The following is a 22564-nucleotide window of genomic DNA, read 5'->3' as shown; positions in this document are numbered from 1 at the left end:
ATTTAAGATACACAAATGAAACTGTACTTCAAATAAAAATTAAATCTTTGCAACCTGATCTAAAATAAAATCACTGTAGAGTTTAAACATTACATTTTATTTCATTGTTTAATTATTATATTGTTGTTTTATCCAGTTTTGTTGTATTTTGACACTCCTGTTATTCAGCAATGTTTAAACTTTACAGTAATTTTACATTTTAGAAAAGATTGCAAAGATTATAGTTCATTTGATTCTGAGCCTTCATTTGTCATTTATAAAGGATTTATAAAGCATGAATAGTCCTCACTTAGGTCACAAAACTGCATGAAGTCGAGTTAATAAAGAATTTATTAACATATTAGTTGACTATTAGTATATGCCTGAATAATAAGAATTATAAACGTTGATTTCAATAGTTTATTAATCATTTACTAACTCTTTCTAAATGATCCTAAAAACCCCCAACTACTCTTAAATACAACTGGTTTTTAAATAATGCAATACTTAATTTAGTAATGAAAAATAAATAATTTACTAAGTATGAAAATACAATTATTAAGCACATTTTAAATGTGGTTATAAGTCAAGAAAAGAGCATTTGTAGCTGCAGTTATAAACTGCTTACTAACGTTTAATTATGTTGAGTTAATGCTTAACGGATAATGAATTCACAATTTGCTAATGCTTAATAAATGATTTATAGTGTGTAGTAATTATAAAGTGTTACACATATTCCTAGCAGACATATTCTGATGGCTGTCAATTTTAGGTAAAAATCCTTAATAATGCTCTGCGGTGGCTCGCAACATTATTAAAAATGCTGGAGGGGAAAGAGTTAATGTTGATGCATCTTTTTTTTTACAGTGTTTTTAATAAACTTGAGCACATATGCTTTTACTGGAGTTTTTGGCTACTCTGCCCTTCTCTGACCTCTGAACTGAGAGCACATAAAAGGAAACCTGTTTAGATTAAAGAAAACAGTTTGGATTAAAGGCATCTTTTTTATTACTGATTTAACTAGTGAGGCTTACCAGTAGTGAGTTTTGCTTAATAATGAAGAGCTGACGGGACCAATGACCCAACCATTTCTTCCTCCAAAGATATCCACAGATGCGTGACTCTGAATCGGGTCGTATGGTGGGTTGAGAAAACCTCCAATGGACATAATGAGCTCTGTCCTTCACAAACTCCTCCTCCTCTTCACCATATGACTCATAATGACTACTTTCTGAGTCCACTTTATCAGGCAAAAATATGTAATTTAGCATTTTGAATGAAGTATATTTTAGAATTAAAATTCTAGCTTAAAAATGCATTAAAATGTTTCAGTGCTAATCAGCTGTCATACTGACCTGGAGATTGACTGGTTGGAACAAATGGTTCTTCTCCTTCATAACAGTCCTGATCCTCCAAACACGAGAGGCGTGGAAAAACATCAGGACTCATAGACTAATGACAGAAACAAAAAAGCACAACACCAAATTTTATTTATTTCAATATCACTATATACATGTGATATATTAGGGATAATCAATTAATCGCTCTGCCTTAAAGGATTTTAAATGCAGAACGTTGAGAGAAGGAACCATCCACCACATAAGGGTCATTATCACTATTAAGTGCCTTTGATGTCCCACAAGATTTTATCAGTCCTATAAAAACATGTGAAATAATGAAATTCTGATGTTTTAATATAATTGGTTAAACCTTTACACACATGCAGGTTGAATGATGTCTTTTGAAATATGTTTGTCATTTTTTGCCATATTCTTTCTTTGAATGGATGTGATTTTGCCATGTCCTACTGCTCAGCCAACTTCAGGGAGTCTAAAAAGTAGGTAAATTTGATAAAATTAAAAAGATTTATAAATATAATTTTTTTTTGTCAAGGTTAGAGGAAGGAGAATGTGGAATGAGAACAGGGCTGTTTGACAATAATGTGATATTTAGCGTGGTTTTGGTGAAAGTCCAACGGTGAGGAATTGAGTAGTGCTGGGGAGTCTTTGGTGGAGCAGGCAGACAAAGGAAGACCGAGCTTGAAAGTCCTGCTTGAGAGCAACAATGAACCGATGAAGACATAAGAGTAGAGAGCTCATTATAGAGGGAGGAAAGAACAAGAGGACCAGGTGTAAACACTGAGACTAACGAGGACTAGACGAGGGTTAAATAAGGAGGCGTGGCAGTTAGAAACAAGGAGGGAGGAACAGAACGCATGGTGAACAAAAATACAGGCTGAGCCATGTGTTCCGACATAACACAAACAAAGATACATACAAAGATGAAAACACAGATAAGGAAGAGCTATGACAGTACCCATGACAGAAAGAATAGAGTTCAGCGAAAATTACTGGATTAGGGACAGGAATAATTACAGGCCGAAGTTCTGGGAACATAGCTGGATCAGGGACTGGACAGAGTTCAGGGGTTGGAGCCGACATTAAACAGAGCTCTTTAGTAAAAGTCTTTGTTACATAGTGCTTGGGTACTGGAGTCTTCTTCTGGATAAACTCAGTAACTAAAGTCAGCACTGTACAGTGCTGTTGGAAAGAAGTCTTCTTTTCACAGCAGTTGGCAACTGGAGCCCTCTTCAGAATACACTTAGGGGCTGAAGCCAGTACAGTGCTGTGCTCAGGGGCTATTTTTTCTACAGCCGACCCTGGAGCTGCCCTCTCAGGAGGAGGTACTGCATTAGCTCTCTCTAGAGCGGAAGCGGGCTCTATGAAGGTTGTCTTAAGAATGTGAGCAGGCTCTGGCACTGATATCTTCAGTTCACAGCCCGTGGGGACTCAAGCCATCTCTAGAACATACTCAGGGGCTGAAGTCAGCTCTGCGCTGTGCTCAGGGGCTGCACTCTCTGGAATAGAAGCCCTGGAGATGCTCTCTCAGGAGCAAGAGCAGGCTCTGGGGAAACCTTTTCTGGAGCAGATACTACAAGACATGGACTTTTGATAGCATGGTTAAGGAGTGACAAGATCTCTTTGATAGACTTTGCAAGGGATTTGCCTTTCTTCAGAGGAGGTTAAAACATCTGATGTGTACACAGTATGCAGATAGCATATGAATGTGGGCCACTTTAGGCAGTTATACAGCACTGGTGGTATTCCTTTAGGCCAGACAAAATTAATGTAAGCCTCAAGTGGCCCACCTGTACAATGGGAAAAGCAGGGGAAAGATTATAATTCTTACAGTATATGAGCATTTTATCGAGAATTATTTACACATTTGGCATTAAGAAGGAACATAGAAACGTTATCTAATTAACATCTAGCAGCAAAATGTGTCTGGAAAAATATTCAAAAGCTTTTATTTTCATAAACCGAGCAGATGTGAACGTGTCTGAGGGTTCTGATTGGCTGGAGTAGATATCTCATGTTAACGCGTTCTTGACGTGAATGAACTCTTCCCAGCAATCTTCTATTTGCGTTCACACAGAGCATAATTCCGGCAAATTATCAGCAATGTTACAACTTCTCTTTCCAGAAAATTGCTAGAACGAATTTACCGTTATTTTCAAAAAGGGCCTGTTCACACATACAGACCTTTCCGGAAAATTGCCGGTGGTTCTTTTTTTCTCAAAAAGTGGACCTTTTTGCAGTTGTATGCCTCAGTTTCTATTTAACTATGATATTTAAATACTGCATTTTAGTGACATTTTAAGCAGTCATTTTTTTTTCTACATTAACTAGTCATCATAACCACACTTTTTGATGTACTAAAAATATTTCCTAATAATTTGCAATAAAGAAAAACAAAATAAGACTAATTTGTAAAATACAAATTACATATTTCATAAAAAAATAGGAATCTGTTTGACGCTGAAGATTACTCTTTCATAACTTTTGCTTATTAAATTAGATGGGATTTTTTGTGAATACAAGTAAGACTGTTTGGTTCTTTTATTTAGCGCCACCCATAGCCAGTCTTTCTACTTTTTGTTGTTTATTTTTTTTTAAATAGATTATATTGTAAATATCTCACTCACAAATTCACCCTCACATTTCCTCACTTTTCACCCAACCAATTCCTCAGTTAAACGTGCAACCCAACTCCCCAAGACAAAAAGTGGTTGTAACAACATGAATCAGCAGTGACAGCACAGGCACAAGAAAAAACATGCGTGAGCATGTAAATGACACGGGCATACACTGTAAAATATCTGTTAATTAACAGGTTCCATGTTTTGTGATGCACAGGTGTTTTTTTTTGTTTGTTTATTTATGGTTGTGAATTGCATTATTGGAATTTTATCTCTGCTCTGTTAACTTTTGATGTAAAAAATTCAACTCTGCAGTTTTAACAGAGTGACTTTTATGGACATTTTAGTAGGTTGAGACTAGAAATTGTTTAAGAAATAATATATAGAGAACTAAGTTTGTAAAGTAACAGAAAATGCACTTATAGCTTATTACCAGGTCTCTGTTCAATGATTTACAACAACCCAAGCTTTTGTAGAAAAGATAAAGGTCCTATAATGCAATTCAAAAGCATAAATAAGTCCAAAAGCATGAATCAAAGAATTTACAGATATTTTTTTTAAAATGTAGGCTATATAATGCTACAGTTACTAAAATAACTCTCATTCTCCATGGGGGTAAACGGAAATGCTATGTGGAAACTTCCACTATGGGGATTTAGTCAGTATCCAGTATCATCTGAAAGAGTATATAAATGGGTCAATGAAATGCAAATGAGAAGGACGCTTCAGCATGGACAGCTGGCGCTACTTACAATAAATTTCGAATAAAAGCACAGTGTGTGCCAAGCTGAGGTATCCTTTTCTAGCTGAAGAGCCTTTCATATCCAACAGCTAAGGGGAAATCATTGTGGTGAAGAAACATAGCATTTCCATCCCCCGAGCATTCTCCTTTGGGAGGGGAACTTCGATGCTATGTGGAAGCTTCCACTATGGGGAAATGTATGGAAAACACCACAATTATTGAATTCTACCTTGCCCCCGACAAGAGGTTATGCCAAGCCAAGAACATGAGCGCACCTGCAGCACCAGAGGCGTGGTCTTCCAATGTGTTCGCTGGCCCTGACTTATCTCACTTCAACCGAAGTTTTACAGATTTAAATATATTTTTGGGAGTCGTAATGCATCTGGTTAATTTCTAGGAATTTATATACGACATTACGTTGGGAAAGTGAGTTAGCCTTATTCAATAGCCTTATTATTGTAGAATGAAAACGATCCGCGTCCACACTCGCGTTTTACCCAGCGTTTCTGAACAGCTCTCCGTCCACACCAAAACGCTGAAAATGCACATCACGTGACCACACACACACTCTCGGGCAAGCGCTCCAGCATTTCTACCCAGATGAGAGCTCTGCTTGTCGGACTGCTCATCAAGCATCTCCCGCTGGATCTAATCTCCCTATATTTGCTAAACGTGATATTTCATTCATGTTGTTGTCTTTATCTAACGACATAGGCCAATTCCCTGACTTTGATCATTGGAATCTATTAAGTTACTTGTTCACGGGTAACATGTTTTGGTTAAGCGCAAAGATAAGTTAATGATTAATCCAGGTACATTGACTGATCGCTTGCCTTTATTTCCTACAATGTATAAACTTATTGTATGTTATACTTTTATAATTATCGATTATTAAAACTGATATTCAGCAAAAGAGAGGGTGCGTTTCGTATTTTCACTGAAATTGAAAGGAGGCAGTTGTTATAGGCTCCGTTTTGTTATAAATATCCACACAGTGAAGATGACGCTCATATATTCAGCAAGGCGCCTCAACATTTCTGCTGTCTGTTAAGTTGCTAATGTTAAAAAGAAAATAGGAAGTTCCTTAAATCATGTTTACATTTTATTGTTGAGAAAGTGAAACAACGTAGCCAAGGTGATGTGAATGAAGTTATAAAGTACACTGTTCCCTTTGAAGATTTACCCATGTCCTCGGTATGTTTTCCATATCAAACTGAGAAGGGGGAGACTGCAGCCTTGATCAAACTTGCGAAGTCTTAACTTACAAGAAGAGGATGCGAGACTGAACTGTGTGTGGGCTACTTAATATTGAGGAAAAGCCCCAATCAGATAGGCGAACGTTTGCAGCCCCGCCTCCGTTTTCAGATGTCTCCGTCTTTCCCCATCCACACTGAGACGGAGCAGCAGCGTTTTAGAATGAAAACAGCCTCTCCAGCGTATTTAAAAAGCTCCGTTTTCGGCGCTCGAGAACTCCGGCGTAGTGTGGACGGATGGCGTAACCGTAGCAAAACTTATGCGTTTTCAAACTATAACGCACTAGTGTAAACGGGGCCTTAGAGCAGTCTTTTTGGATGGAGGAGAAACACCTCCCACAGCATGTGCTTTTTGTGGCAGGTCAGTTTTTGACTGTCCAGCCACATGTTCATGGCTGCCTGGTGCTGCACCTTCCTCTTCTCTGGGGTTCTGCAGAAGCAGAGTTACAAAAAATTTAAATGTTAGACACGCAAACATAATTATTAAATATTGGGAACTCTTAAAAAAAAAGTCGCACACACAAAGTATTTTCAAACAAATACCTGGTTCTGCATCTGTGTTGCTTTTAACTTGAGCCTGTTGAAAATGTCATCCCTTTCGCTGTTATTCAGATGGGGTAGTGCCCGGAACCGGGGGTCCAACGCACTGCTCTCATACAGAAACTCTGCTTGCTCCCCTTGGTAACGGTCTGCCAAATCATTCAGTATTGCTGCCTTCATTTGAGAGACGGTGTTTGAGTCTACATTGCACGGTGCCATGCTCACTTGTATCATGTGTTTGAGAGGCATGATAAGAGAGACTGTTGGTCGAGACTCATCGCACAGCACAGTGGTTGCTTTTTTCAAGGGTGTGAGAAGTTTAACTATGTCCTCAGCATCTGCGATGTCAGCTGCATCTAGAGTGTCTGTTTCACGTGCATTGTGTCTAACTTCAGAACTTAGTAGGGCTGCAGCAATTGCCTGTTGTTGCTCCAGGTAGCGCTCAATCATGTCAAGTGAGCTGTTCCACCTAGTTACTACATCCATTATCACTTTATGTACTGGCAGGTTTAACATTTGCTGCTTGGAGGTCAGCACAGCTGTTGCTGTTGAACTGCGGTGAAAAAAACGCTGCTACACGCCTCACTCTGCCAAGCAGACGACTGACACGATTTACCTTCAAACCTGCCTGGGACGCAAGGTTTAAGGTGTAAACATTTTACATGTGGGGACAGACCAGCCTCTTTCACTGCCACACCCATGTTTCTTGCGTTGTCAGTAACCACAGCGATGCCCTGGTGATTGTTGTTGTAAATCATGTCAAGCTCCCACTCTGAAACAGCAGCTTTTAACACCTCACCTATGTTGTGTCCAGTGTGTGACTCAAAGAGTACCCGTGTCTGTAGGACAAAAGCTTTTATCTCCCATTCACTTGTCATAGCATGTGCTGTGATAGTAACATAGCTGTGAGTGGCTCGTGACCCGAGTGGTCCACCCATCTGTGGTGATTGAAATGCACTCTGCTTGTTTGAGGCTCTGTGCAACTTTCTCCCTTGTCTCTTTGTAAAGAGCTGGTAAAACAGTTTGACTAAAGTGTGGCCGCGACGGGATTTTATACTTTGGCTCCAGCATGTTTACTAACCTCTTAAAACCTTCATTGGCCCCACCGAAAAGGGCCGTAGGTCTTTGGCTATATATTCACCAATGCATCTCGTGATTCTCTGTGCTCTCACACTGTTGTGAGGGAGAGAGGCTGTAAACGCTTCTTTTATAGTCTTTTGACCTGGCTTGATTTTGCTCCCCGTATCTTCACGTTACTTTTCGGGATAATGATTTAACAAATGGCTCCTCATGTTACTCGTATTCCCCGACTTGTATTTTTTTACAGTCTGCCAGTGCCTGCATATCGTTTTTTCTTTGTCAGTCACATTTTCTCCTTTCTCGTTTCTCTTCAGAGAGAAACTAAAATGCTTCCACTCATCAGATTTAAAACATGCTTTAAATTCAACCATTTTCAGCTCTCCTTCCACGCTACTACCAGCACCCTCCATTTCTGCATTACTGTAGTGGCAACAGACCGCAAAGGATGTTGGCCACGCATGGGCTGATGGGAATTGTATTTCCAGCTGGCCCTTACGCTACATTCGCCTGGGAATTTTTCTCAACAGGTCTTAAGTTTTACAGAGTCATGCGACCATGGTAATATTACATTTTTTTAATTGCGGTACGACGGTATTTACAATACCGTTACATCACTAATGTTTATTGTTCGGATATCACTACTGCTTTCTATAGAAACAACCAAAACAGAAAAAAATACCCTTCTGAGTGTGGTGCTTTAACTATGAATAAATTACAAAGTGATTTGAGGTAAAAACAATTGATTTAAATTCAGATTCATTTAAGATAACATTTTATTTTTTAACTAGTCATAAAACCATGTTAAAACTGTTTGCTGAAATGAAGTTCTGTTTTTATGTTTTAGGTGATTTCAGTGTGCTTTGATGGATTGCTTTGTACATAAATTAAATTAATGACAGCTTCCGGAACCTGTACTTTTTAAGGTATTTTTTTCCTGTTATGTCCTATTTGTCTTGTGCTTTTGTGCAAATAGTGTAAATTGATCATCACAAAACTGACATCTTCAAATTAATATTATTTTAATGTATTGTCTTTAGCATAAAACTTGACAAAACTTGTTTGTAGTGCAAGTAATTCAATTTACTACCTTTTGTTATTCTTCTAGTCTTTTACCCTTAACAGCTAATGAATTGTAAGTCTAACACATTCGCAGAAACAAGCATACTTTCTTGTTGCAAAATAAGGTGGATAATTGACAATGCGTAGATAAAATGTGTAGAATTATGAACAATACCCAGAGTCTAATTCAGGTTTTCATGTGTATTGTGTGTTCATACAATTTTTAAAAATGTATTTGCACTAAACATGGTATGCCCAAAGTTGAAATAACAGACCAGCCCTGGGTACATTAAAGAGAGGCTGAAGAACATATGAAAGTATCTGAGGCACTTGAGAAGGCCATAGGGAGAGAAGGAAGATGCACCAACCAGGACAGTCATGCCAGGTAATGGGTAGCCTTCATTTATAAAACAGTAATAAAAGATAAAAAAACTACAATCTTAAACCCCATAACTTTAAGATGTCAAGTGAAAAGGACTTTTTTGTTTAGCTTATACAAATTATATTAGGTAGCCAGCCTCTAAATAATACGTACACTTTTTTTCAAAACACTTTTGCTGATATTGAAGTGAGATACGTGTAAAGTTTGGGACAGGTTTGGTGACTTGGGTAGGTGCGATAGTGGGTTAAGATATAAGTGATAGGTTATCAGTGCAATTAAAAATATTTCAAAATGTCATTCCAGTCAATTTGTATAAATGTGTCTGTTAAATGTAAATATAATGTGGTAATAATCTGGTAACAATTTACAATATTTTGTATTTGCTATTATTATTTTTAACATCTGTTAATACTATTCCTTCAACTAACAAAGTAACAATGAGCAACAAATTTGTTACAGCTTTTATTAATCTTTGTTAATGTTAAAGTCATTTATTGGTTATGTTATTTCACAATGCATTAACAATGTTTGACATGCTTTGTAGGCCAATCAAGTGCTCCATGCATACCCACACCTTGACTCTTACACTCTGATAGACATTTTTTCATTTGCATTATCTGTCCTCTGGGTTGGAACAAATATGGTGGAGTACCTCCAGCAGACTAAAGCATCAAGACATTACCCTTCCTTAAAGACACTTTGACTTCCAGGCTTTTGTCATCCTCCCAGGAGAAGCTTTGGAGCTAAGGACTCTCACAGACCATTTAGCTTATTTAATTAACCTATAGTGCATGTCTTTGGACATGTGGGAGAAACTGGAACACCCAGAGGAAACCCATGTAAACACAGGGTGAACATGCAAACTCCACACAGAAATGCCAACTGACCCAGCCTGGACTTGAACCAGCGACCTTTTTGCTGTGATGCCACAGCGCTACCCACTGAACTACCACAGCACTAACAGGTAGCATTATAGCTTCTTTTGTTTTCATTTTACAGGTTTTGTTTTTTTGTATGTAAACAGCTTGTTGCTTGAGGAAGAGTATTACTTTATGTTCACACTCTGATGAATATTGACATTTTTGTCCAGCACAAATGAATATATGGTTCATAATATAGACTAAAAACACTGCTTTGTAACAAACAATTGTTGAGGTATTTTGGAATTTTGAATTTGATGAGCATGGCTTTATGTGCAAACAGCTTTACTAAACCTTTAGGTTTTTTTGTAGTTAATGAATTTTTTAAAATGTTAAAACATTTGGCATTTTAAATTCAATTGCATGTGAATTCATGTGAATTGTTTAAAATGTTTTACCTTGAGGTAATTTGGAGAAAAAAACTTAAAACCTCAGGCAACCTATATATGAAACAAATTGTTTTGAATGCAGTTAATAATTTGTTTTTCGTTTTGTATAATCTCTTGAATTTTTAATTGAGGTAAAGTGTATTAACAAAGTGTAATGTGCTGAACAATTTTAATGGAACAAAAAATAAAGCTTATACAATATTGACCTGTTTTTTTTCATGTTTTTTATGTGGTTAATGATTTTAAAAGAAAACAAAAAATTACATTCGAAAAAATAACCTATTTATTAAATCAATTTAACCTATTACTTAAGTAAAAATGTCAATTTATTGGGTAGAAAAAACAACCCAATTGTGGGGTTAAAAATAATAACCCAATTACTTGGGTTAATTTACCCCCTGATGTGCTCTGTCGCAAATTTACCCAGCAGTAGGGTTAAAAACAAGCCAATTTGTGTAGTTTTAACCCTGTGTTTTTTTAGAGTGAATTGTGGTCAAAAAACTAAGTTTTAAAAACTGGTCCAAAACATGACAGGTGGACAAATCTAAGCCTATTTTTATTAAAACAAATATCAATATGCATATAATAAATAATACTGCTAATAATAATAACACTATACAAAAGCAAGTTGTCGTAAATAAACTGAAAAAAGCCCCCCGAGATGAAGGCAGTGGTTTTTATTTTTATGTAAATAGTAATAATTTTTGTAACATTTAAATCCTTTAATTGTTTTTCATTTGTAAAGATGTTTCAGTATTGTTATACATCCTGCATGTTTTAAGCAATATGTAAGTGAGGTGCACAACTAGTGTGCTCTGTGCTGGATTTTAGACCTGCTCTCAGCTGGTCTATTGCGCAGGACACTTTAGATCCCTTAAAATAGCAACGTGCCAACAATGCACCTAAACATACCTCTTTTCTTGACTGGAACACCTATGAGTCCACAATGTGGCGCAAACGGATTTGCTATTTAAACAACATGGCTGAAAACTGGAAAAACAAGACTGCATTGTTCTGAAAATAGTAAGATATCACAGAAACACATCTTGCATCTTATTGCACCAGGTGTATGAACACAGTCACATACACACGCATACACATTGACATATATCCACACACTTTGAATGCTTCAATTGCGAGAAAACAATTGAAGGCCATCTACTGAACAAGCTTCTTTCATTCAGCCTCCTACTTTCGACCATGGATTTAGGAAATGGTGGTGAATGCACTCCACTGAAGACATCATTACATAGCCTATTTCATTTAATGATTTGGCCTGTTAAGCGTTTTTTAAATTTGTTTAAAAACTAAATAAATAATAAATAAATAAATAATAAATAAACAGTAATAACGAAGTGTGGTCAACAAACTGAGTTATATTTAAACACACTTACATCCTATGCCTCATTTGGTGATGGATATGCCTCCAAAACCCAACAGGTGGACAAATCTAAACCAAAAAATGAATAAAACAAATATAAATACGCTTCATGAATACTACTACCAATATAACATTAAACAAATGCAAATTGTAATAAATATGGAATGTAAGGAGGCAGCGTTTTTTATATTTATATTTGTATTTTTCAACATTTTTTCCTTTATTAATTTTTTTTTATATGTAAAGATTTAAGCTGTATATTGCTGTATGTCCCTTTGTGTATTACACAATATGTATGCATGTTTTGGTCCTGCGTATGTGCATATATAACGTGTTCTTTAAATAATAAAAACTCTGCACCATTGACTTCAGACCAGCTATTTTTGGTCAATGGCGCAGTCTATTTCAGTTGCTTCAAAAAAGCAAAGCGCCAACAATGCACCTTAACACACCTCCTTTTCAGACCAGCATGCCCATGAGTCCACAAATTGGCACAAATAAATTTGCTATTTAAACAGCGTGGCACAAAATGTGAAAATGACACCTGCCCTGGTCTAAAAAAAGCACTTGCCTGGTGCCATATTGCGCCAGGTGTGTGATAGGGCTCTTAGTGTTTTAGCACCAACCATTTTAGACTTTATGTTTAGAGCTTTTGATTTCTCATTCTTTTATTTTCTAATGCAATTTTTTTCTCAAAACAGCAACATTTTCTGAAAGCTAAGCAAACCAACAAAGTCATTTTTCATGAGCCTAAACTTAAAAATTAAGAACTAAAACAGACACTGATGATGTTAATGATGATCAACAAAACAATTCAAGACAAAAAAATTAAGTTGAAAGGACCTTTAAAGATGAATAACCTTTAAAACAATCTTCCAACATTAACAAAGCCAGCCATTTCTGTAACAAAAACATATGGTTTGGAAAACATTGTTATACCAAAAACAATGTTTTTTTAGTTGCCCAGCACAAACTGTGGGCTAAATGTGCTCATGTTCATAAGACCTCAAAATTTCCACTCAATCTTGACTGGTAACTTCCTCCCAAATCTCCCAGGAGATCCTTCTTGCACCATCAGTCGTCCTTCCCTTCTGAATCAGTCCCTGAATCAGTCTCTTTATCATTCCATCACTGTTCTCTATCACGTACACAGTCATAATTAAACACGCATTTCCTTTCCAACCAATCACACTGCGGCCTCTCGCTTAAACATGGCATTTCCTGTTAAAGATAAGGCCTGTCCTCCTCATCCCCTCTCCATCTTTTGCAAACAAACTTGATTTCATCAAGGGTTCTCGAATTAGGTAAACTTCCTATTGTACTTAACTGCTTTGAAATAGAAAAATGTAAGCTTTTAGGAACAGATCAAAGAAAGTATAGTGGTGTCTTTAAAGGAACATTTTAGCTGCAAATTTTAATTCTTAAAATGAAACATTGCTGACAAAATAAAGTGAAATCATTACGGAAACAAAGTTATACATAATATAACTAATATACATATATAACTAATATACATATATAAAAACGATAAGGTTAAATATATTCTACTGTTTTGCTGACATCAGAGGAGGAATGCCATACCAGAGAGAAAGTAAGAAGACCTTGTTGACCTCAAGAAGCATTGTTAGATAACAAAGTAAATTTGTTACAACTCTAAATTAGAAAAAAGTTGGGACAGAATGGAAAAGGCAAATAAAAATAAAGAAAGTATAAAAAGATTTCATGTTTCGTCTGGTCAACTTCATTTAATTTGTGTATATACATTCTTTCCTGTCATCCAAACCTGAAATACATTCCAAAAAAAAGTCGGGAAAGAAGCAATTTAGAACTAGTAATCAGGTAAAATTGGTTAAATATTGATGTTATTTAAAACAGGTGTCAACTAGTCATTGTAATTATGATTTGGTACAAAATCAGCAAAAGAAGGGTCTAGTTCTTTAGGAGCAAAGATGGGCAGAGGATTGTGTAAGGGTCCATCTATTAGTCCTATGATGGAACTAATGGTATAGGTGAAGGTTAAATGCGTGTTAGCATTTTTAGCATATGTGAAAAAAAAATTTTTTATTTGTGAAATTATTTTAGTTTGTTTCCAGCTTTGAATCTGATAATTTTAATTTAATTTAATCCAATTTAAGCTGATTACCTTATAGGTTGTGATTTGGTCTAATTTAGATTGATTAACCTAATAAATTCTTATTATCAGTTAATGGTTCATCGTTTACCCTAAGTCGCTTAGTCAGTATGCTGGCCAGTTCCATCTGTTCACGGACACATTCTTGCCAGTTCTGATTCTTAGATGATATAATTGTAAACTAATTTCCTTTAAGAAATATTAGGCCACCCCATGCTTGCTTATACATAAAAGCGTCTGCTAAATGACTAAATGTAAATGTAAAGGAAGTTTGATTTACTCACTAGATTATATCATACCAAGTCAGTGATTGTCAGCAATCAACAGGGGCCTTATGTTCGGAGACTTGCGTTGATTGCATACTAAAACATTGCATACGCACAAAGCTGAAAATGTGCATACGCAGTAAAAAAATTCAGATGTATGAATCACTGCATACGCGGAATCCCACGCATATTTCCTTTGTACATGTGAATTAACGTGAAACTGAGTGCACGAGCACAAAACTCTTTCCTTCCTCCTCCCCCTATAAATATGGTAATGACTCTACTTTGGCAAAGCCAAATGAAAAAGCAATGGCAAAAGCCATCAAAACTTTGAACAGATTGTGAATTGGAGGTGCTCCTATTGGTGGTAGACCGGAGAAAAACTGTTATTTGCTGTGTTATTGCTGTGTTATAAAACTGTGTTATTTGCAAGTTTGTCCTCATCACTTGATGACTTCAGTCCTTAAATGTCTTTTAAGTGTTTTGAAAAAAATTACAATACTTCATAATGGTAAATGCTTTACTGTTCCAACTTTTTTTCAAAAGTGTTGCAAGAAAAAAAAAATTGGAAAACATGTTTAAAAAAAAAAAAAAAAATCAATAAAAGCTCACTCCTCTCTTTCATTTACATTTGACCCCCTCCAGCACCAGTTCTATTCACAAACTCTGCCCTTTACCTAACTCACACAAAATGGTCATCTCAAAGTATAAATGTTCTATATCAATAGACTTTTTCATCCTGTTTGATATCATTTGAAATGTCCCAGTGCGACTGGCACAATGGTCTCGTTCTGAAAGAAATAGATAATCTATGTAAACACTTGAAACTTTATGGATCTTTGACTTACTGCCGAAGGGGTGTCATTTGTCATGGCCCTCTAGCCAAATTACCAGCCTGATCTCACGAGAAAACGTAAGTATTTTACGTTTTGCCAGTTTAGTGGCTAATTCGTACGAATTCGTACGAGTTCAGTCGTACGAAATGGTACGATTTTAAAAAGGAGGCGTGGCACCTGACCCCACCTCTAACCCCAACCGTCATTGGGGGATAAGCAAATCGTACTAAATTGTACGAATTAGATCGTACGAATTCATACGAATTAGCCACTAAATGAAAAAGTTACGAATTGCCGTGAGATTGTGTTGAAATTACCTCTTGATTGCCACAGCAAGAGGGCTTCCATTATGTTTTCAGCTTGTGATCTGTCTTCAGAACTTCTATGTCTTAAGCTTGTGAATTAGTATAATTCATTAGCATGATACTATTCTGTAAAATATTATCTGGTTTACTACATTGGGCTGCTGCTGACTCTAATTTTAGGGACATGATCACAACATCAGGCCAAAACATAATAAAATAAAGACATTTATTTTATTTATCAACTATTTATTTATCAAATTTTTATTTATTTCAAACTTTCTAAGAAATTAGTAAATTGTATTCTGGGTATTTTTAAAGTTCACTATAACAATACTGTACATGTTTTTGATGATTTTGGATGGAACACTGTTATTTATGTCATTTCTTTCCTATTCACTTATCATTTGAATTTATTATTCTTAATATTCTTTCATTATATGAATGCATCATGCAAATTTTCCCCATGTCACTCTGTAGTTTTGTACCAGCTTCAAACCACATAAATGCAACAAAAAGCAAGACAGCCATATCTCTTTGCTGTTCTTTGCACTTCTACATAATTCTTGACAAGTCATTCTTCACTTTTATGCCTCATTCACTCTAGCAGCAACTTTGTGTCTGCCTGTCGCTCTGGGTGGCGATCGAAGTTGCTACTGCGCATTCCTACCTTGAGGTTGCTCAGGTAACATTTAAGGTGATATTCACCAAGTGCAAATTAGTTTTATGCAACTGAAAGCAAACTTGTGTTAAAATGTTATTATGGCCTCCGACATCATTGTGTAAGTATGGAGCCATATTGACAAGAGCAGTGATGTTTAATAATGTGCCCAAGCATTTATAACTGAAAATTTGTTTATTTTGTCCTCCAAATAATCACAAAGAAATCATGGTCAAAAAAGCCTGCTTCTCCTGCTAGCTGATCACCCATCACTCGTGTGCTATTAGGTAAGTAGGTGGAGCTAATCCATATTACCAACCCCCTCTGTATGTGACATATAATAATAACAGCATAATATTATTAATCTTAATTATTCATAATTTTCAAACAACAAATAAACAAATAACATATAAATATATAAATAACACAAATAGCACAAACATAACAGCCACTAATTGTCAACAAAATGACAATTAGGAATAAATAGATGTGGCATTACATATAGTTCCTCTATAAATGATAAAAGTCCATACAGATATGGCTATCGCAAGTGAATGAATGATACCTCGCGTGACACTGGAGTGTTCCTTAACAGCAAGCACAATGCTCTAATACAAAAAAAAGACAAGCAGGGGGCAGTTATATAACATAGTGAACATATTGAACGTCGCGGTTACGTTGGTAACCCACGTTCCCTGAAGGAGGATAATACACATATATTAGCCTCTAAAGAAGCCAAACACTGAGCGATCATGGTGGAGGCGACACACATCTCCTTTTCCTCCCACAACATACTTTTCTATCTGTCACTCGATGACACTCAAATCCCCTGTCAGAAAAGTCTAGTGGCTGTGAATGACCTTTTTGCAGTGTCTGGTATAATGTAATGTTGTTTTGGTGTGGTTACATAGATGAATATGGCCACTGTGTAAAGTACAGTACAGTTACAAGCTTATTGCCACATTTTATCATGATATCATTGCCTACAGGGATTTCCTAAAGATCAATACCAAAAAGAAAATGCCCCAAAAAAAGTACTTGCAGGGGCAACAGGGTGCATCGCCCTTTTGCAAGAGTGAGCCGCAAGCTTAGCTGCACAACAAATGTGCCATCGCAGTGATGGCATGCACTGCCCTCGAGCACCGCATTAACATGCTGAACCCTCAGACATGCAACACAGTGCTCGTGTCCATCATCCAGGGACAGAAAACTATCGCATCCAGTAATGCACAATCTGAACAATGTCTTTGAAAAGACACGCTGCACGACCATGTTGCTCTTTTAGGATAATTGCTTTATGTGCACCGCTCTTGAAGTATTGGTCCAGCGAAACGCCCAGGGACGAGAGAAGCCCAGCTTGACTGTTGCTTCTCATGCTGTTGCTCGCACTGGAACTGGGAAAAATCAGCCTCTCAGAAGACGGCAACTTTCTTTCCCTTTCTCTAATGTAATCGGAGGACGACGGCAAAATTTCTCTTTCAGTCTGCATGTGAGGTTTCTGTAAGCAAAAAATGTGCTGAGTGACGCTGACATTCTTATTCACAATTGATTGTGACTGCTACCAGCTGCGTGCACTGCCACTGCCAATTCATTGGCCCATAGTATTTCTCTTCAGATGATTACCTTCCTAGGTGACGCAGTGGCGCAGTGGGTAGCACGTTCGCCTCACAGCAAGAAGGCCGCTGGGTCGCTGGTTTGAACCTCAGCTCAGTTGGCGTTTCTGTGTGGAGTTTGCATGTTCTCCCTGCCTTCGCTTAGGTTTCCTCCGGGCGCTCCGGTTTCCCCCACAGTCCAAAGACATGTGGTACAGGTGAATTGGGTAGGCTAAACTGTCCATAGTGTATGAGAGTGTGTGTGGATGTTTCCCAGAGATGGGTTGCGGCTGGAAGGGCATCCGCTGTGTAAAAACTTGCTGTGGCGACCCCGGATTAATAAAGGGACTAAGCCGAATGAATGATTACCTTTCTAGTGAAAGGGAAAATGTCCTCCAAAATCTCATCAACAATGTGGAAGTCAACAATAACTAGTTCACTTTATTTTAATTGCCATAATAAAGAGGGATTAATAGTGAAGTTTATTTGAAGAGTGAATAGTACAGTAGGCTATAATAACTTATCAAGTGTTTCCCTATTTTCTATTAGTTACATTTCTGCTTGCGTTAGTTATATTTTTGTTTAAATGTTTTTTTATTTGATTGGTATGGTTCACCTTTTAAATGTTTAATAAACGTTTTAAAAATAAAATGTATTTTTTACAACGTCTATTGTCTGTGTCTTTAAGTGTTTGAAACTGGAAACATCAATCTGAAACTGGAATCTCATCATATAACATACAGCCAAAAATGTTATAGTTTATTAGATAAATATTTTTTATATGTAAGTCTATTTTAGTATTGTGGTTATTGTTGATAAATAGTGCACTAATATAAATCATATCAAAAAGCACGAAAGGAAGGCAGAACATAAGACACAAATTGTGAGTCTGCATATAATCTGCATATTTGAGAGAGCGTGAGAAAATTTGCACACAAGCAGCGTATATTAGAGAGCTCAAATATTCTTATCATTTCTTCTGTTTGTGCCAGTTTTGTCCACAAACAGAAGAAATTAGTGCACAACCATCATACTGAGAAAGCTATGTTTATAATGCTCACTTTGTGCATGACAATTTTATGTTGTGAGCCACTTGAATTTAAAGTGAATAAAATAATGACAACAATAAGAAAAGAAATCTGTATCTTGTCATGGCATTGGAGTTTACATATAGGCCTGTTGTGTCTAATATGAATATAGTCAAACTATTCACAGATATTACAACACAATCTCACGGCAATTTGTAACTTTTTCATTTAGTGGCTAATTCGTATGAATTCGTACGATCTAATTCGTACAATTTAGTACGATTTGCTTATCCCCCAATGACGGTTGGGGTTAGGGACTCACCCCTGGCTTCAGTTGTTCGGTTTTGTGGTTTTTAAAAGTAACAATTATATATAACAGTTAAAATATGTAATTGTATATAATAAAAAAATAAAATGCAACAAACAACAGCAATATTAACTATAATCAATTAGCATCAACTAGAGACCCACTCAAAATTACGGAGTATCTTTTTCTCTCGATATTTTCTGTTTGGAATCTTTCATATTTGTTTCGCACCATAAAAATGCTCATATAAAATGTACTTTTGAAAATCTTTGTTTTGCAACATCATTTCAATAGCTAAATGAATAATTTAAAGTGCATAATGTGTAATGGGGTTATGAACAAGTACTGTATCATGAACTTTTTTAACTATTTAATTAAACAAAGTAGGGGAGGACAATTATATATTTAAACTATTTAATGTGTAACCGTAAGCTAACACAGTCCTTAGCTTAACTAACAGTATTGAACATTCATTTATCCGTTCATTCATTCATTTTCTTTTCGGCTTAGTCCCTTTATTACTCAGGGGTTGCCACATTCACACATTCATACACTATGGGCAATTTAGCCTATTAAATTCACCTATAGCCTATATAAATTCACCTTATTATATATCACCTATATCTTTTTGGATTGTCGGAAGCTATAAAAATTAAACATGTAAAACAGGAAATACATTGGGACAAAAATGCTCTATAGCAAGATTTAGCTCATAATATTTCTTTCATGCTTGCTTTTTTTATTTCTGTCTTTCTTTATTTGTTGCAAAGTCAATCTTTCTTCTCTCTGTTTTCCTTTTTTTCCGCCCGACATAATCTTTCACCCCTTCCTGATTTCAGGTCAGCTGTGACCTGTCACAGCTTCCGACATTCTCCCACAACTTTTCAGTCTTTGTTTTCTCTGTTCCCTTACTGCTGTCTCAGACTTCAGCCACCCTCTTGTCTAGTAGCCCCAATTGCCAATTATCTGTTAACAGTCATTGTGAGTTTTGGTCTTGCATGGGATTGCCCTGACTGTTCATTGATGAACAAAATATTTTAGTCAGTAAATCTTTCAGGGATATTTTATCAAATAATGAAATCAAAATAGATGGAGGGCTGGACTCACCCCTGGCTTCAGTTGTTCGGTAGAGATGTGTGAGAAAGCTTCCTCTGTCAAAGGAGCCTTAGCCGTAATGGATTCCATGATATCACTGGGCCCTCCAGAGGGACAGTTCATAATCATGTACTCTGCATCCTCATCTAAATAAACAAAACATGAACACATTCAATTAGCTATTTACACAGAATTATTAGCTGTGATGTCTTAAATAAATGTACTATGTTCTTATGTTTTAAAGCCATTTATTTGTTAAATATAACATTAATGAGAAAGAATTGAACCAGATTAATTAATTATTTAGTGATTAGCAGGGATGGACTCAATCAATAAATGAGATAAGCAACTGCTTAGGGCCCCAACTAATGCCAAGAAGCCTATATTAATCATATACAATTTCTATCACATGTAAAATGTGTCGATAACAGTTAAGATTTTAATGTTATTGCTTCTTTTCAAAACAGGGGGCCTCCCATGAATAATGGAACAATCCTTCCTTACTGCACATGCGCGAGATGTGAATGCTTTAATCAAAGACACTGCCAGCCAGTGTTGCCAAATGTAGACCCCTAGTGCCAAATGTTCAAAAATGTGACTACAGAATGTTTTTTTGGTGTTACTGGAAATTTTTAGAGACTCTCATGCTCTACCGTTCCACTTTTGGCAATGAGCTGCAGGTGATGCCAACACAGATAGCAGAGAGGCATTGATTCACTGCTGAAGTTCTATCAGAATCAACATTTTGGTTGAGGTTGAATATTCAGCATTGAATTAAAATATGATTCGACATTGACAATTAAATCTGTCATAATCACTAGCACTCTACCCATCATAGATCACTGGAGAAGATTCACATTGCATAGAACTGCAAATCTGCCAATAAACAGACTACACGATCCAGTCATGCACCACTCACACACCAGGGGTCCGTTCTTTGTACCTCGCTTAAATAATCTAAGATGATTTGGCAGATCCTGGATCTTTTAATCTTGTTAAGTGATCTCTGGCTAATTGGTTCTGCAAACAAGTTCGCGAATCAGATTAACATGTCTAGATGAACTGATCTGAGATTTCTGCATTTGTTGTGAAGGGCAGATCTATCGATCCTCGAAATCATGATCAGCAATGCAATGATTGGCTGATGGCACAGCAGCGCAATGACATCATCTGAATAATATTCAATCATCCATGTGAGCAGAATTACATCAAATTAGCAGTAAACGGTTTGTTAAATATGACACGCAATAACTTTCCACATTTGTTGTGGGCTGCAGGCTTTACACTTTCATGTGTCATAAGTATTCATCATGTATTTCAAAGCATATCAATGTATTTAGTTCTACATTTAGAGAAGATTTTCTTTATTATAGTATAGGCCTACCCAAGTTTTTTTTTTTTTTAATCGGTGTAAGGTACTGTATAAATAACTTTGCATCAAAAAAACATTTTTGATATCTGTAAAGGTGTCAATCACCAGCATTTTAGTGATCAAAACACATGCATGACTGCATTTATTATTATCCTTTTTTTAATAGTCGAATATTGTGCATGTATCTCATTTGCATCTAAAAGTTCATATATATAATATTTCTCTTTGAACCACCAGGTGGTAGTCTTTCACTTTTATTTCGGAGTGCAGATTGCATAAGTTTTATTAATATATATTTTTTACTTTATGTTTTTATATATATTTTTCCAAAACTACTGTAAGAAATTATCAGCATTAAACAGCAATAAACAGCCATAAACAGCAAGACCTGCTGGCGACAGGGCTTGCTGCCCAACCCAGTAATACTATTATGCTAGCCTCTCCTGTACTCCTGTCCCCTGTTCAACAGCCTAGACTACAGCCAGATTATAAGATGGTCGTCTCCAGTTCACAAAATGGCGGTCTCTAGTCCTCCAGTTCACAAAATGGCCGCTTATAGTCCTCCTGCTCACAAGATGGCCACCTCCAGTCGGCCAGCTCACAAAGTCGCCGCAACCAGCCCTCCAGCTCACACAATGGTAATCACCAATCTGTCACCAGCTCACAAGATAGCTTCATGATACGAATCTGTTCCTGCCATAGTTCCTGAAATGCCATCACCTGAGTCATCAGAATGGCCACCACCACCTGAGTTGCTAGAGCTGCTGCCACCACCAGAGTTGTTATTGCAAGAGCCACCACCTGAGTCCCACAAAAGGCCAGAGCCCCACAAATAGCTCCTGAATCAAAGCCTTCTGACCCAATTGGGTTGGATGAACTGCCAGTGCCTTCTCAACCAAGGCCTTCTGACCCACTGGGGTTTGACTAACTGCCAGTGCCTCCTGAACCCAAGCCTCCTAACCCACTGATGTTAAGTGAACTGCCAGAGCCCCCTGAACCAAAGCCTCCTGACCTGCTGGGGTTAAATGAACTGCCAATGCCTCCTGAACCAAAGCCTCCTGACCCACTGGGGTTTGATTAACTGCCAGTGCCTCTTGAAACCAAGCCTCCTGACCCACTGGGTTTAAGTGAACTGCCAGTGCCCACTGAACCAAAGCCTCCTGACCTGCTGGGGTTAAATGAACTGCCAGTGCCTCCTGAACCAAAGCCTCCTGATCCACTGGGGTTTGATTAACTGCCAGTGCCTCTTGAATCAAAGCCTCCTGATCCA

General features: G+C 37.0%; 1 protein-coding gene across 6 annotated transcripts in view; it reads right to left on the bottom strand.

The window, feature by feature from the left end:
* Positions 1 to 22564, bottom strand: part of si:dkey-220o5.5 — a 68829-nt gene that overhangs the window by 11613 nt on the left and 34652 nt on the right. For 4 of the 6 annotated variants that reach the window (XM_087265310.1, XM_087265308.1, XM_087265311.1 and 1 more), the window contains 3 exons: positions 19935 to 20068; positions 1335 to 1431; positions 1014 to 1219 (listed from right to left, as the gene is read on the bottom strand). In XM_087265310.1, coding sequence (XP_087121436.1) covers positions 1014 to 1219; positions 1335 to 1431; positions 19935 to 20068 — 437 coding nt within the window. Of the gene's footprint in view, positions 1 to 1013; positions 1220 to 1334; positions 1432 to 11717; positions 11775 to 19934; positions 20069 to 22564 lie in introns of those variants that run through there. The other 2 variants (XM_087265314.1, XM_087265313.1) reach the window with 2 other exon arrangements.

This window comes from Danio rerio, chromosome 8 (assembly GCF_052040795.2).
Source record: "Danio rerio strain M-AB ecotype USA chromosome 8, GRCz13ab, whole genome shotgun sequence".
Classification (NCBI taxonomy): Eukaryota; Metazoa; Chordata; class Actinopteri; order Cypriniformes; family Danionidae; genus Danio; species Danio rerio.
This window is presented reverse-complemented; position numbering and strand designations above follow the sequence as displayed.